The sequence below is a fragment of the Protomyctophum parallelum genome (assembly GCF_964188405.1).
Source record: "Protomyctophum parallelum genome assembly, chromosome: 10".
NCBI lineage: Eukaryota > Metazoa > Chordata > Actinopteri > Myctophiformes > Myctophidae > Protomyctophum > Protomyctophum parallelum.
The window spans coordinates 14375243-14391126 of record NC_139704.1 but is presented as its reverse complement, the minus strand read 5'-3'; the positions used below and the strand labels follow the sequence as shown (position 1 = coordinate 14391126).

Here is a 15884-nt window from a genome sequence, read left to right as displayed (position 1 = left end):
TGGCCTACTTGAAGTGCCTAAAAGAATGTGCACAAAAAAGTACGGTGAGGCAGCTTTTTGCTTCTATGGCCCAACAGCCTGGAATAAACTTCCATTCGAGCTCAGACACGCACCCTCTGTAGACATTTTTAAATCTCAACTCAAGACTCACCTCTTCACCCTTGCTTTTAGTTGAGTTTTTTTTTTTTTTTTTTTTTTTTTTATGTGTTTTTATTTATTTTATGTTCTTATATTCGGTTTTGTTCTCTGCTATTGTTCTATCATTTTAACTACTTGTGTTTTATTGTATTTTATTTTTGTGTCCTGCCCTGTGAAGCACTTTGAGCTGCATTCTATGTATGAAAAGTGCTATACAAATAAAGTTTATTATTATTATTATTATTATTTTGCAGCGATTTCAAATATATCCGGTCCAAAATGCAAACGGAAATGAATGCTATTGGCTGCACCCGCAGTCTTCACTTGGTAGAACCAGTAGAAACCTCCTACTTTATCACTAATTTTAAAATGAATGGGACAAAAATGTACTAAACCCCTCCCATATCATGATGATTTAAAAAATACATTAAACTATAGATTGAAAAGCTTTACTAAGGTAATAAAATCAAGTATAAAGTCATATTAGGCAAACATTCTGTGACGTTAGGCGATTTACAAGCTCAAGCTTGTGTTGGGAGCTTGTACGTTGTGTATTTTCAGCGAATGTTCGTCTATTATGACGTGCCCGGAATATTCTAGGGTTTGTAAATGGAAATTCTAGAATTTACAATTTAGATGCAACAGATGCCACTTACCACAAGGGTGTTCTAACACAACTCTCGTCCTTGTAGGAGCGTCCCTCATCCCGTATGGTTTACCGTGCCTGCGGGAGCTCTTCCGGTTCCTCATCTCGCTGACCAACCCCCACGACCGCCACAACACGGAGGCCATGATGCACATGGGCCTGCAGCTGCTGACCGTGGCCTTAGAGTCTGCACACATCCGACACTACCAGTCACTCCTGGGACTGGTCAAAGATGAGCTCTGCAGACACCTCTTCCAGGTTAGTTATCACAGGCTGAATCTGAATATTATTTTATATTTAGGTACAGTATGTTAATAAGAGAGATTTGTCTCGGCGAGGTTGGTGTTATACAACCATTCACTCAAAATATAAAAAGAATATAGAAATTATTGCGACTGTAGGTGGCAGTTTACTATGAAAACCTGCATTTCGCGTCAGTCAGTCCTTTTGTCAGTCATGCCTCGTGACACGCTCCATATATGGCCATCTCGTCCGTCACTCCTTGTGATTCGCTCCATATATGGCCGTCTCATCCGTCACGCCTCATGACACGCTCCATATCTGTATATGGCCGTCTCATATTTATATACCGTATAGGTCCCTGCACACAGAGCGCGTTTTTCGTATTTTTAGTTGCTTTTTCCCGTCGTTTTTCCGAAAAACGCGTCCAGTGTGCAACCGCCTTTAATCTGTATTTCTAATCTAAATCTCTCTCTTGGTTGCAGTTGCTGAGTGTAGAGCGCATGAACCTGTATGCTGCCTCAATACGTGCTTGCTTCCTGCTTTTTGAGGGCATGAGAGGGCATCTCAAGTTTCAGCTCGAGGTAACGAAAACATCCTGGTTTGTTTGTAATATTTGTACCTTTGCATTGGTTAATCTTTCAAGTCCTTCATAGCGCATCTTAATGGCTGCAACAATGGACAACAATAATATATCCGCCCTCCACAGATGTACCTGAAGAAGCTGATGGACATCATCACGTCAGAGAACATGAAAATGCCTTATGAGATGAAGGAGATGGCCCTGGAGGCTCTGGTGCACTTGTGGAGGATCCCCAGCTTTGTGACGGAGCTCTACATTAACTACGACTGTGACTTCTACTGTTCCAACCTGTTTGAAGACCTCACCAAGTTGCTGTCTAAGGTAGACAAGTTATATGGATTTTAATGCCTCATACTCTGCAGTTAGTGCAGTATAAATTGAGGGTAAAGTATGCCTTGTTAGCTCAATACTGTCGGTTCGGTTGTTATATGAAACGTCAATAAAGATGAATCGAGATGTATGAATGAAAAGAGAGATTTACTGGTCGATAGTTCTGTCAGTATTGTGCTTTATTTCAGCGATTTAGCCTTAAGTGAAGTTTTGTTCTAGGTCAGTTTTGTTCAGATACTCACAAAATGTATGCTTCTCACTTTAACTTCCTGCAGAATGCCTTCCCAGTGTCTGGGCAGCTCTACACCACTCACCTCCTCTCTCTAGAGGCTCTGCTGACTGTGATTGACAGCACTGAGGCCCACTGCCAAGCCAAGGTGCTCAACAGTGCAGTTCAGCAGGACCAATCGGAAACGGCGCCGGCAGAGGAGACGGGATTAACTCATAACAGCACAGACGCAGCAGCAGGTATACTCTCCTATACAACTTTATAGACTGTGTTGGACCAAAAAATAGGTTATTAACCATGTCAAATATGTACCATAATTGAATGGTACATTTGTAAAAGTTTATGAATATTCTATCTCTTTGTCTTTAGACACAACTTTATTGGAGAACAGTGCCAACGGGGAGAATGTTCCAGAAACTGAGAGTGCTGCAGTGTGTCCACCTACCAGTGGACACCTGATGGCTGAGAAGATGAGACTGGGCAGGCAGGATCAGGACGAGACTGACCCTGGTGAGTCTGTTACACCACATTCATATGACGCAGTCGACAAAACGTACATGGAGAAACAAATCATGCTTGATGCTGTAGTTAATGGAAGTCTTTTTGTTTTGTATTGGATTTTTTTTTCAGCCGAGAAGAAAGCACCAACAAAGCCTCAACGATTCTCTTCAACCTTTCCAGATTCCCAAGAGTTGAATGACATTAAAATCAAGAAGAAGGTTAACTGTCTTAAGACCTACAGATTTTATTAAACAGTCCACAGTACACACTAGGACTGTCAAATAAATAATCAAGCATCGAATAGTCATTGACTACTATCTATAATCTACTATAATCATAAAATATTTTATTAGTAATATTTGATAAATGTTTTAATTGTGTTCTGCTCTATCTCTCTCCAGTTGCTGATCACTGGGACGGAGCAGTTTAACCAGAAACCCAAAAAGGGGATCCAGTTCCTACAGGAGAAAGTCCTCCTCAGTAATCCCATGGATAACGACCAGGTGGCCCAGTGGCTCAGAGAGAACCCACGACTCGACAAGAAGATGATTGGGGAGTTTGTCAGTGACCGCAAGCACATGGAGCTGCTGGACAGCTTTGTCAAGTAGGCCTCTTCTTTTTTTTTTTATATATATATTTTTTATCCCACGATTTTGTAACCCATTTTTCACCCCTGTGTCAATCATCTAATGTGATCCTGGGCTCTACACACCCTCCACCAACCTAGACCCCATATGGGGGACAAGGGGAGAGCAACGGACTTGAACTCATGCTTCCTTCATGCCCGAGTGTCCAAGTTGCTCCTTTACACCTGACAGGGGGGAGTTTCCCTGGTTGGACGTAGCGCGTGGAAGGAACACGTTATTCCAACCAGTTCCTTTCCCCTCCATCAGGCGCCCCGGCTGGCCAGGGGGAGGCAGTATAGAGACCAGTACCTTTCCCCTCCATCAGGCGCCCCGGCTGGCCAGGGGGAGGCAGTTTAGTAGGCCTCTTCTTCGTGTGTAGTTTCTGTAGATGTCGAGGTAATAGGACAGTCCATTAGATCAATTTGATGCAAGTAAAAAATGCTAGAGACGCTGTTGGGCATCTCTGATTCAATTCCTCTGCTGTGCCTCCGCCTTCACTGGCCACTCCAATGAACACAGTTGGTAGTGTTCATGTGTGGGAAGGTCGACTCTCTGTCGCTGGTCGGAGCGGGTGTTCAGTTGAGAGTGTAACTGCAAAGGATAGCATGCTCTTCTGCACTTGGGCCTAAATACATTATGATGGGTAAAACATAACTGAAGACAATAACATAAACATTACTTGTGGATGTGTTTCATTTATGTATTACTGTGTGCACGAAACGCACCCACAATTAAGTTGGGGTTAGAGACGGGTGGGTTAGCTAACCCAGCTGCATTTACCAGTCAAAATGGCCACTGTGACTGAAACGGCGTGAAAAAAAACTACTAAAAACATCACAGCAACAATTATTGCATCATTCAGGTCTGTGACATTTAGATGCAAACCTTTTGTATTATTTAGCGTGTGTCAAAACAATTTTTTTAAATTGTTTATATAATATGTACAATGTTATTGTACATGACTGAACAATAACATGTTCAATCATGGCCTAACAACATAATTTGACAGAAAATCAAATCCATGTTGTGTTAACTGTTTGAATTCTCCTTGCAGCACGTTCGGCTTCCAAGGGCTGCGTATTGATGAGGCCCTGCGTCTGTACCTGGAGGCCTTCAGGCTGCCGGGAGAGGCTCCAGTCATTCATAGGCTCCTAGAGACCTTCACTGTCAACTGGCATGTAAGGCAGCTGCATACGTTCAGCCTACACAATCACACACACACACGCCATTTTCCAATAATGCTGGGCAGAGAGAGACACAATGCATGCACACCCACTGTCAGTTACTATCATCAGGTAACAGCCGGTGGAACGGTAGCATGGCATCATCACTCAAGGACAGTCATGCACGCAGGCCATTAAGTACAGTACAGTGGCTCCATGACATGACCATTGCCATTTATTACACATACAGTACACATGAGCGTGCAATGGAAGGTAGGGCGTGACACGCTCAGCAGGGGACATTAATTTACAACATGACGGCTACTCAAAATAACAGGCGGATGTGTGTGACCTGGAAACTATTCCTGTAATATCCTTTTCTTAGGATGACCTCGCAACACAAATACTCCAATGAGTTCATGAGTGTATTTGAGACGTTGCACTGTAAATGAGTTTTCCACTCCACGGGGTGACCAGTAATGCCAGCGGTCTATACTAGGCACTAGGGATGTCTGATGTTGACTTTTTTACCGATATCCCGATATTGTCCAACTCCTAATTTCCGATACCGATATCAACGATACCGATATAAATATGCAGGTTTTTTCCAGTCGTGGCAAAAGGACTCAAAATATTTACGGTCTATTGGCGGTCAGTTCAGTTGGAACTGGATGAATAAAACCAAACAGCCAAAACATTTCCGGGGTCCCGGACAACATCGTCAGGACGCTATGGGTGGAGTCGTTCAGTCGCCGCAAAGGTCGCCTTCAGTAGGATTTTTCCAGCTGGGGAGAATATACCAGGTGACCGTTTGCTTCGTTTGCATCGCCCTGTTCGCGCGACTTCGCATCTTTCCATTGGCCTTGTACAGTATGTAATTGCGTCGCTCTAACTATCCAGGTTTGAACGTAGCGTTACTGAATGTGTATAGAGGAGGCTGTCTGTGAGTGGGTAGAGAGGCCATCTGGGAATAGGAAGGTCACCAGTTTGCCCCCCTGCCCAGCCTGCTCATTATACGTGTCAAAGTGTGATTGAACCTTACAAACCCTCCCGCGCACTCAGATCAGCCAACACAGGGAAGCTGGAAGTACCCTCACTAAAAACGGCGGGACAACGCTCCACACGTCCCAAACTCTTCTCCCTTCTGGCTCCAAAACTGTGGAATGCACTTCCCATTGCAGTCAGAACTGCAGCATCACTCCCAATCTTCCGCCGTAGTCTGAAAACCCACCTTTTCAGACTCCATCATGGCCCATAGCACTTACCCCACCCCTTTAGATAGCATTTCTGTAGACTTAGATAGCATTTGATACAGACTTATAGCATGTTATGTAGACAGCACTATAATTGCATTGTATATAGTCATAGCACGCCATAGTACATATGTATAGCATAGTAGTATATATGTATAGTTTATATGTATAGTATTAGTTTCATTATATAGATATTCCACTGTTACTTTCTTAGCTTACGCATGTTTCATGATAAATGCTTTTATGTGATGTATTCCCATGCTTTTTGTTCTTGCTTAATGTAAATCGCTCTGGATTAAGAGAGTCTGCTAAATGCCTAAATTGTAAATTGTAAAGTGTCTCTGACCAAGACCTTAACCCCTAACAGCCCCCCAGAGTGCTCATTATGACCATCTGAACAGCCATCAGCTTGGTGAAGCTGAAACGGAATATCCCCTGCAGGATCAATAATGTGTGTGTGTGTGTGTGTGTGTGTGTGTGTGTGTGTGCAGAAAGTGAATGGTTCTCCCTTTGAGACCAATGATGCTGGCTTCGCCCTGGCATATGCTGTTATCATGCTGAACACCGATCAGCACAACCACAACGTGCGCAAGCAGAATATTCCCATGACGCTTGAGGTGAGTAATGAGCTTCTACATCTGCTATTTTTAGGCACTTTTTTGTTTTAGGCATTTTTATATAATGACATTAATGACATTTTTGTATAATGACATTTCCAAAGTAGAGATACCAGGCTGAAAGTGGCTAAAACAACATGAACACATGTATGCCACGATTTCCATTTACAATGTAAAGCCATTTGAAAGACCTCATAAAAGCCTTTCACAGTTTTCTCATTGGGACCCGGTGCCGCCCACCCCCCCTTTGGTTGTGTGTCTGGTTGGAGGAGTGGCATTCCACCATGGGTGCCAGCATTTGCCACTGGTGCTCTTTGGCGGTAGGAGCGACTGATGGTAGTTCAAAAAGCCCTGGTCAACAGCTGTACGCAGTGGTGGTCTATCCCAGGGATGAGCTCAGGCTGCTTAGTCATGTGAACAGGCGGTGGGTGGGGGGGGGGGGGGGGAGCAGCAGCAGCAGCAGCAAGAGCACAGTACCCCACTTCTTGCTCTTCTGCAAAGTAAAACCCTCAGAGTTCATTTAACTCCAAAAGTGTACAAATGTACTCTCTCAGAGTTACAAATGAAAAGTTTCTCTTTTCTCTCTCTTTCTCCTATTTCTCTCACACACTTTCCTGTGTCTATCTCTCTGTCTCCTTCCCCGTTTCTATTTCTGAATCTCTTTCTCTCTCTGTCTTTGTACTCTTGGTTGTCTCTCTCTCTCTGTTTGAGTGACAGCGGGAGAAGACTAAACACAAGTCCCTAGGGCAGTCTTTTGAAGACTGTACGGGTGGGCCACTCTCACTGACACACAATCAGAAGCGCTCCCCTCCGCACACGCGTGCAGCCGTGCACACACACACACACACACACACACACACACACACACACACGTGCACAAACTCTCGCTCACTATTGCACTCTGTGGTTCTCTCTGCAACGTTCTCTCTCTTCACACATGCACACAGTAAAACCCTTACTTAATTTACACATGGAAAACCGAGGGTAAGTTTCATCACCACTGAGGATTTTACAGTGCATATTCACATTGTCACTCAATAAGTGACACGCAGGCCAACACAACGCATACAGTAGTACATGTACTCATTCACACTGAAACACACCCACGCCACATTTCGTACATGTGGTGCCCTGTTTTTGTTTGAAGTATTCCGAGACATTCCCAAGGGCTCAGTCGCAATTTGGTTCAAGTGGGCTCCCAGAATTCCGTGGGCAATCGACAACAGAGCCCCTGACCCAACACTTTTGAGGGGGGCCAATAAAAGTGGCGCCATGCACTTTACTGACTTAGCAGCTTGCAATGCGTAATATTCACCACCACACCATTTGTTGACAGCGTAGGTCGATTTGGAGATCGGCAAGCTATGCCTGTTGAGAAATTAAACTTCAGTCCCCTGGGCTGGGCGATGGCATGACATGTTAAGGGAGGACACAGCAAAACACTCACGTTGAGTTTGATATGATGTTTGCTGTATTGTCTGGGCACTCAGTGCCTGAGTAATCTATGTAAACATAGCACAGAGGAGCAAGATGAGTGGTTGTGTTCTGGTTTGGCAGCCTGTCTGTCCAGCTGCTTTGTCTCTCTGACACCTATTGTTTCCACTTTCCACCGGCCGCTCCAAAGCGCGTTTGTCTGATACTATGCATGGAAGGGTCCATGAATGTGTGATAGTTTGTTATATGGTGTGTGTGTGTGTGTGTGTGTGTGTGTGTGGGGGGGGGGGGTACAGGGTGTGTATGTGTGTATCTGTTAGGTACAGGGTGTGTGTATGTGAGCGTGTGTCTGTTAGGTACAGGGTGTGTGTGTGTGCGTGTAATGCCTGTCAGGCAAACACATGCCTGATCTCACTACCCTCTAAATCCCTTTCCCTATCTGGCTGTGTGTTTATTTCTCTGTCTGTCCCATCTCCCCACAGAGAATCTCCTGTTTCCCTTTTGCTTGACCCACCAGCACGCCAAACCCCAGCCAAGTGGTGACACAAACCCGAGCCTTGAGGTTGTCCGTCATCGCTGCGCGCTTGTGTTTATTTACAGGAGGTCCTTGGCTCCGATCCCTGTTTTCCTAACATCGCAACTGAAACATATTAAGTGACACATAACAGGGGCAATCCCCCTCGGTCCTTTTTTAATTGTCGTTGGGTCTTCTTCTGCGTTAATGAAGGCAGGGATGCCAGAGGGGTTGTGTGTCGGAGCTAAGCTTGCTCGCTGAGACGCATTGACTGACATGTTGATGGTGGAAATTGGAAATGCGAGTCCATCTACGTTTTAGTTTTTTTTGATATTTGAAAAAAGTCTCTTGCTTGACAGGTGAAAGTGTGTTTTTATGATTCATATAATTCTTTTCTATTATTCTGATTGTTTCATACAGCAATTCAAGAAGAATCTGAAGGGAGTGAATGGGAACAAAGATTTTGACCCGGACATGTTAGAAGAAATCTACAACACTATCAAGTAAGCTCTCTCTAGGAATGCCCACCCAGCCTTCACCTTAGCAGGCATTAATTCAGGACAGGCTGTATAGTAGACGGACAGTAGACGGACAGGAAATGGGGAGAGAGAGACACACAGCAAAGGTCGTCATGATCGTATTGCAGTCTATGTGCCCGGACCGCTATGCCAGACGTCGGGCCATCTGTATTTCTTTGACTAGATGTCAAGAATAGAAATCTGGCATTAGAGTTCAGAATATTTTCCATTATTTAGTCAACATCCATAGATTGATGCAACTGACTGCGTCTGTGCATCACAGCGGAGGTGTGTGTGTTGTCTATGAACGAGTCTTTTGAAAGCATCAATACTGCAAATCAACCTCCGCCTCAATAGGAATGACGAGATTGTGATGCCGGACGAGCAGTCGGGCATGGTGAAGGAGAACTACGTGTGGAGTGTGTTACTGCACCGCGGCGCCACACCAGAGGGCATCTTCCTGCACGTCCCCGCCGGCAGCTACGACCACGACCTGTTCACCATGACCTGGGGCCCCACCATCGCTGCTCTGTCCTATGTCTTTGACAAGAGCTTAGATGACACCATCATCCAGAAGGCTATCGCTGGCTTCAGGTAGGCCTGCAAACGGCTAAAAGCTAATTAGTGACAGTAACACAAAGGTCTTATCAGTGTAGCACAAATTTAACAACATTATCTTCTTCGGCTACCAGATGTCTGTAAACCTGAAATGGGTCAAAATCAAAGTGTACAATCTTTTATCTACTGACTGGTTAACTGAAGTCCTTCAGCTATGATACCATCAAGGGGGGCCTTTTTTGTGGGATATGTTAACACATTTCTGTGGCAAGTGCTTTGTACGGTGTATGATTATTACTATTACTGTTTTAATATACTGTTTCTCTTCCCACAGGAAATGTGCCATGATCTCCGCTCACTATGGCTTCAGCGACGTGTTTGACAATCTGATCATCTCCCTCTGCAAGTTCACTACTCTCAGCAGTGAGGTAGGTGGGGCACATTCAGTTCACTACTCTCAGCAGTGAGGTAGGTGGGGCACATTCAGTTCACTACTCTCAGCAGTGAGGTAGGTGGGGCACATTCAGTTCACTACTCTCAGCAGTGAGGTAGGTGGGGCACATTCAGTTCACTACTCTCAGCAGTGAGGTAGGTGGGGCACATTCAGTTCACTACTCTCAGCAGTGAGGTAGGTGGGGCACATTCAGTTCACTACTCTCAGCAGTGAGGTAGGTGGGGCACATTCAGTTCACTACTCTCAGCAGTGAGGTAGGTGGGGCACATTCAGTTCACTACTCTCAGCAGTGAGGTAGGTGGGGCACATTCAGTTCACTACTCTCAGCAGTGAGGTAGGTGGGGCACATTCAGTTCACTACTCTCAGCAGTGAGGTAGGTGGGGCACATTCAGTTCACTACTCTCAGCAGTGAGGTAGGTGGGGCACATTCAGTTGACAAACCACAGCATACTTCCCATTACGCTGATGTGGATCAGTTTGCTTAATATAACTTTATTATAGTACAGTGGAAATAATATCCACAGTGAAAAATAGAGTAGAACGTTATTCTCTGCATGAGGTGGAACATTGCCTTCGGCCTCAAGCAGGCACACAATCAGCACACTTAATACCCATTCTAATCCTTACAATAACGCTCATACTGTAAGTATGTTTGTTTGATCACGTCTGTGTCCTCCTCCCTACAGTCTGTGGAGAACCTGCCGACGGTGTTTGGCAGTAATATAAAGGCCCAGGTGGCAGCAAAGACCGTGTTCCACCTGGCCCATCGCCACGGTGACATTCTGAGGGAGGGATGGAAAAACATCATGGACTCAATGCTGCAGCTCTTCAGAGCCGAGCTGCTGCCCAAAGCCATGGTTGAGGTCAGGACACTGGAGGCGATGCACATGAATAACACATGAATAATAATTCTTCCCCCCCCCCCCCCCCCCCCCCCCCCATATTGTTTTTTTCACATTTGTTTTTCATATTATATATTTTTGTATTATTAGATTAAATTGTACGATTCACTGCAGCTCAACAGTTAGTGTGAGGGGTGGTCAGGAGATGTACCGGTATATGAACTGTGTTTTACCTTCTCTGTCCGAGCCTGATCCTGCATCCAAATTCCATACGGTATACTAACTTAATATTGTACACGTGTTTTATGTATGTCAAGTAAGTAGCATTGGGAACCAACGGTGAGTCATGTGGCCCATAGATCTGTTTCTGTAGCGTGATCTCTTGGCCAAGGCCTACAAGTACTCCCCCTGGACATGATGCTAGTATGTCACAGGGACTTAGCTTCAATTTGAGCTGAATGCTGAGCAGGGAAGCATTGGGTACCGTTTTTATAGTATTTAGTTTAACTCGGCTCAGGGGATTGAAGCCTGACCTCACAATCTCAGGGCGGACATTCCAAATTTGAAATGATAGTAGTTGAATAAGTTGCAACTCTATGATGTCTGTTGGCAAAAGCTCTATCATTTCCTTTCAGTACAAAACAGTATGTGAATCCCTTGCATGCTAACTGCGAAAACTACTATAACGATTATAAGCGTATGTATTTATGTATGTTGTGTATAGTATTAATTATCTAGCATGAAATTGTGACAGCATATGAGTCTTAAGTGACTTGCTGTTATAACTTCTGTGTTGTACTGCCATCTGCTGTCCGGTGATGAAATATCTGCACTTTTGGCCTCAGGTGGAAGATTTTGTGGAGCCAAATGGAAAGATATCTCTTCAGAGAGAGGAAACCCCTTCAAATCGGTATGCATGTTCTTTTTCTGGTTTCCTTTTTTATAGCGGCTAATGGAGTCTTTATAATAATAATTCATGAATACTCATATTAATTGTAATTCACTTTATTTAAATGGCACTTTACATAAAACCGAAGATAAAATCAAATGGAATAAAACATTAAATTAGCATTGCAAATAAAACAGTTAAATCTTTTGTGAAATTATGGTATTTTCTCCAGCTGAAACTACAATGAGAACAATGCACTGCACACCATAATGTTTCTTAGTATTTATCAAGGTCTGCTGATGGAAGGGGGTTAATGGCAGACCTGGCAGCCGCCCATAGAGCTAACAGACAAAAACAAACCATTCAAATGATTATTCATTCCTGTCGTTTTGTCAGCGGCGAGTCAGCAGTGCTGAGTTTTGTCAACTGGTTGACGCTGAGTGGAGCAGAGCAGTCCGGTCGGACAGGACCCTCTACGGAGAACCAGGAGGCCAAGCAGGCCTCCATCCTCTGCATCAAGGTACACATGGACTCAACTTCTCACTCACTGATTCACTCATTTGGATTCCATAGCATGTTGGGCAGCGAATGTCTGTGAGAGCGAGCCTGTAGATCGGCTATTGCCTCTGACGCAACATTTGAGTAGTAGATTGACTATTCTTTGTTATTATTTTAATGTTGGAGCATTTGAAGTGGTCAAACTCAGAAACGTCTACCATAAAAGCTTAATAGTCGCGGATATTTCATATAAAAGCAAAGGCTAGCCTCAGTCTGTGATTTCTTCACCTGGTTGGCAGAACAATATGTAGAACAGCAGGAGCAATATTACTAAAACATCATAATGTTACATCTTGTGTCAATTGTTTAGGAAATGACACTAGTGTGTGGTTTCACAAATCGCACATTAGGACTTTGGTCATACAAACATTTTCAAATGTGAGATTAGATTTTGCTTTCATCCATGGGTAGTACGACGTACTCACTGCTGGAGAATGTAGGCCTGTCACATTTATTTCATAATCGCCTGATCACAATTATTTGAGATAATTGCAATTATCTTTGCATAATTGTCATAATTGTTTGCGTGTTGAACAATGGTCCTACATGTTCAAAATTCAAATCTAAAAAAAAAAAGAAGCTCAAAACGCATTGCGATGTGACACGTTGTGAGATTGTATCACAATTAAATATTATAAATGTATGCCGATATCTAAAGTAAAAGTATGCTATTAATTCAAACAAAGAAATCAGACACATTCTGTTTCTGAACTTTATCAAGTTTATTCTGTACGCTACACTTCAAATTTCAGGGTGAATTTTCAAATGCAGAAATTAAATTTCAGCCGAATCTCCCCTGACGTGAATTGATTTGAATTAGATATGTCTATGGATGATCATTGCTGGTGGGGAGAGTTACATCTAAGGGCTCACAGACTTATTTTATTTTCAAAGTAAACTTTTTGTCATTTGTTTAGAATATTAATGTAACGAGTACTTATAAGGGGGCATGAGGAAATGTATTTGCAGTTAAAAGTAACATTTAGAATGGTAATGAAATATATGATACATTTATAACCTACTCAGATAGATAGTAGAGATAATCAAAAGAAGTACTAAGTACTAACTTTACTTTGGTAATTACCATCTCTGTTGAAGCTTTTAATGTACTGTTCTTTGTGGGATTGTATTTCCCTTCAGTTACTTACTTTACCTTGTAATATTAATTATGTAAAGAAACATAGCTTGTGTCAAACATTAGTTTTGAATCTGTTGCCCACTATCATTGTTTTTAGTGCAATTTAGGTATACTATAAATGTATTCACTCTGTTCCTCCTCTCTTCCAGCAATGTGATCCAGAGAAGTTGATCACAGAAAGTAAATTCCTACAGTTGGAGTCACTACAGGAGCTGATGAAGGTAAGTAGTGAAGGAAGATTATCATATTACTGTCCGGTTGTGGATTTAATTCAGTACATACAGGTTAGTTAATACAGGGGTTCAATACAAGTTTTTTGGGGGGTCCCCAAATGATAAAAAAAAAAAAAAAATGCAACTGAATGGCTGGAAAATGTGAATTTAGAGTTTACATACACATTTATGATATATTTTCTCCATTATTAAAGTTATTTTTGCAGTCAGTTTGTATTGGTGGTGGGGCGGGGCAGGGGTCGCGAGACATGGCCAAAGCATTTCCGGGTGTCCCCAGCCAAAAACGTTGAGAACCCCTGAGTTAGTAGAGCATGGCTCTGCTAAGCCATTTCCTGTCCAAGAGAAGTTGCCTTACCTGGTCCTGCTGCCTCCATCGGGATTTTCTACAGTAATATTATCTTATTATTATTGTATTGAACTTTGGTAGAGCCTTGGGTTGTATACTAGGTCATATCAGTCAAAATATTGTTGATCATCTTTATCTGTTGCTTCTGTGAATATCGCACCAGAAACAGTTATTCAATTGTATGGAGAGGTCTCAATATCAGATGTGAACACAGCGGATTCTGTCAATATATATAAATATAATTCCTTTTATTATTTTTACCTGCTGGCAGCATTGCCATCACTCACATTACCTCGATATTGGTGACTTATACATATTTGATAAAAGTCAGGTGAATAATGATATTTGCTATTTTGCATTCTTAGGCTCTGATCTCAGTCACCCCTGACGAGGAGACCTATGATGAAGAGGATGCTGCCTTCTGTCTGGAGATGCTGCTTCGCATCGTTCTGGAGAACAGGTAGGAAGGAACACATTTATAAATTACTTCGGGCACTGAATTCAGAGAAGTGTACTGTTGTACAAATACGGTGTGTGTGTGTGTGTGTGTGTGTGTGTGTGTGTGTGTGTGTGTATAGGGACCGTGTGTCGTGTGTGTGGCAAACTGTGCGGGATCACCTGTGCCACCTGTGCGTCCACGCCAATGAGAGCTGTTTCCTGGTGGAGAGGGCCGTGGTGGGACTGCTCAGACTGGCCATTCGCCTGCTACGGCGAGAGGACATAAGCTCTCAGGTACACGACACACATGTTCCAAACTATTTGTCTGCTTCTTTTGTTCTAAGCAAAGGTGCAATGCATGCTAGCGCTCTATCATGCAATTTTCAAATGGAGCCCACAAACTCCTTTGGAATAAACGGTTAATTGAAAAATAGGTTTTGGAAGGGAATCAAGACAAATTTTAATTTGACAGCTGAATACCTTTTTAGAAACACTTATCCAGGGAAAGTGAGACTGTAAGCACAATGCAAAAGAGGCCCGTGGTTGGCCTCCTTCTCTGACCACCCATTTTAGATAATTGCCATTAAATAGTTATCAGAAGAAGAATTCTGTCACTATGAGTAGAAAGAGACCTGATGGAATAACCTAGCTAATTAAACACTAGCTCACAGGAAACAAATCAGTTGGCTCTGATGTTGCATCATATTTCTCTCCTGGTAAGTAGGCTAGTCATAATTGTCAATGAAGTAAGGAGGTCATTGAGACAAGGTCTCGTGTCTCATTTTATGTGTTGGAAACAAAAAGAGTGACTGTCATGTAACCTTTTTTGTCTGTCTGTTATTACAACAGACTAGCAGCAACCTAGTACTGACTACTGTCCTAATGAGCACAGAACCAGTGGTCAAATCCATGTTTAAAATGAACAATTAACTTTTCTGTGGTATTACGACCTTGTATGCTAATCTGGGTTCTTTTAAACCGTTTATTTTTTTTAAATCTTTTAGATAAGTTTTGTTATTCATGCGCTGTTTTTATTTACGTGTATTATGGAGCATCCCCTCAACCTAGGTTTTCACAATGCATAACTTGTACTACATCTGTGTGACAATAAACATCTTGAATCTTGAATGTCTTGGTGAAATCTAGTTAAATTGAATGTAAAGTTGTACTACTGCTAACACAGTGTTGCTTCTCACTCGTCCTCGTGTACTGAAGGTGCTCCTCTCACTGCGTCTCCTGCTGATGATGAAGCCCCATGTCCTGTCGCGGGTCAGTCGGGAGGTGGCCTACGGCCTTCACGAGCTGCTGAAGACCAACGCTGCCAACATCCACTGTACAGACGACTGGTACACCCTGTTCTCCCTGCTGGAGTGCATCGGAGCCGGGGTGAAACCTCCAGCCTCCTTCCAGCTCGCCTCCTCAAGTACAGACAATGACACAGGTCAGAGCTCACTGCACACAGTAAAACAAATACTCAGGGTTATATTTGAGGTTATTTTAACTGCGAAGAGGGTACCAATGGATTTGTACAGTCTTCGGAGTGAGATTTAGAGATAGATATTTTTTGTGGCTTTCGCCTTTATTTTATCTAGGTTTTTATTATAGAGGGATAGGTATACAGTAGGCTGACAGGAA

General features: G+C 43.2%; 1 protein-coding gene across 7 annotated transcripts in view; it reads left to right on the top strand.

Annotated features, from left to right (window-relative positions):
• The window catches only part of gbf1 (golgi brefeldin A resistant guanine nucleotide exchange factor 1), a 91575-nt gene that overhangs the window by 66160 nt on the left and 9531 nt on the right, over window positions 1–15884 (top strand). For all 7 annotated transcript variants that reach the window (XM_083775521.1, XM_083775523.1, XM_083775520.1 and 4 more), the window contains 19 exons: window positions 831–1042; window positions 1510–1608; window positions 1734–1928; window positions 2213–2405; window positions 2536–2676; window positions 2797–2885; window positions 3069–3271; window positions 4348–4471; window positions 6201–6326; window positions 8695–8777; window positions 9150–9386; window positions 9685–9778; window positions 10492–10668; window positions 11493–11557; window positions 11933–12056; window positions 13382–13453; window positions 14177–14271; window positions 14390–14543; window positions 15465–15690. In XM_083775521.1, coding sequence (XP_083631647.1) covers window positions 831–1042; window positions 1510–1608; window positions 1734–1928; window positions 2213–2405; window positions 2536–2676; window positions 2797–2885; window positions 3069–3271; window positions 4348–4471; window positions 6201–6326; window positions 8695–8777; window positions 9150–9386; window positions 9685–9778; window positions 10492–10668; window positions 11493–11557; window positions 11933–12056; window positions 13382–13453; window positions 14177–14271; window positions 14390–14543; window positions 15465–15690 — 2709 coding nt within the window. The remainder of the gene's footprint in view (window positions 1–830; window positions 1043–1509; window positions 1609–1733; window positions 1929–2212; window positions 2406–2535; window positions 2677–2796; window positions 2886–3068; window positions 3272–4347; window positions 4472–6200; window positions 6327–8694; window positions 8778–9149; window positions 9387–9684; window positions 9779–10491; window positions 10669–11492; window positions 11558–11932; window positions 12057–13381; window positions 13454–14176; window positions 14272–14389; window positions 14544–15464; window positions 15691–15884) is intronic.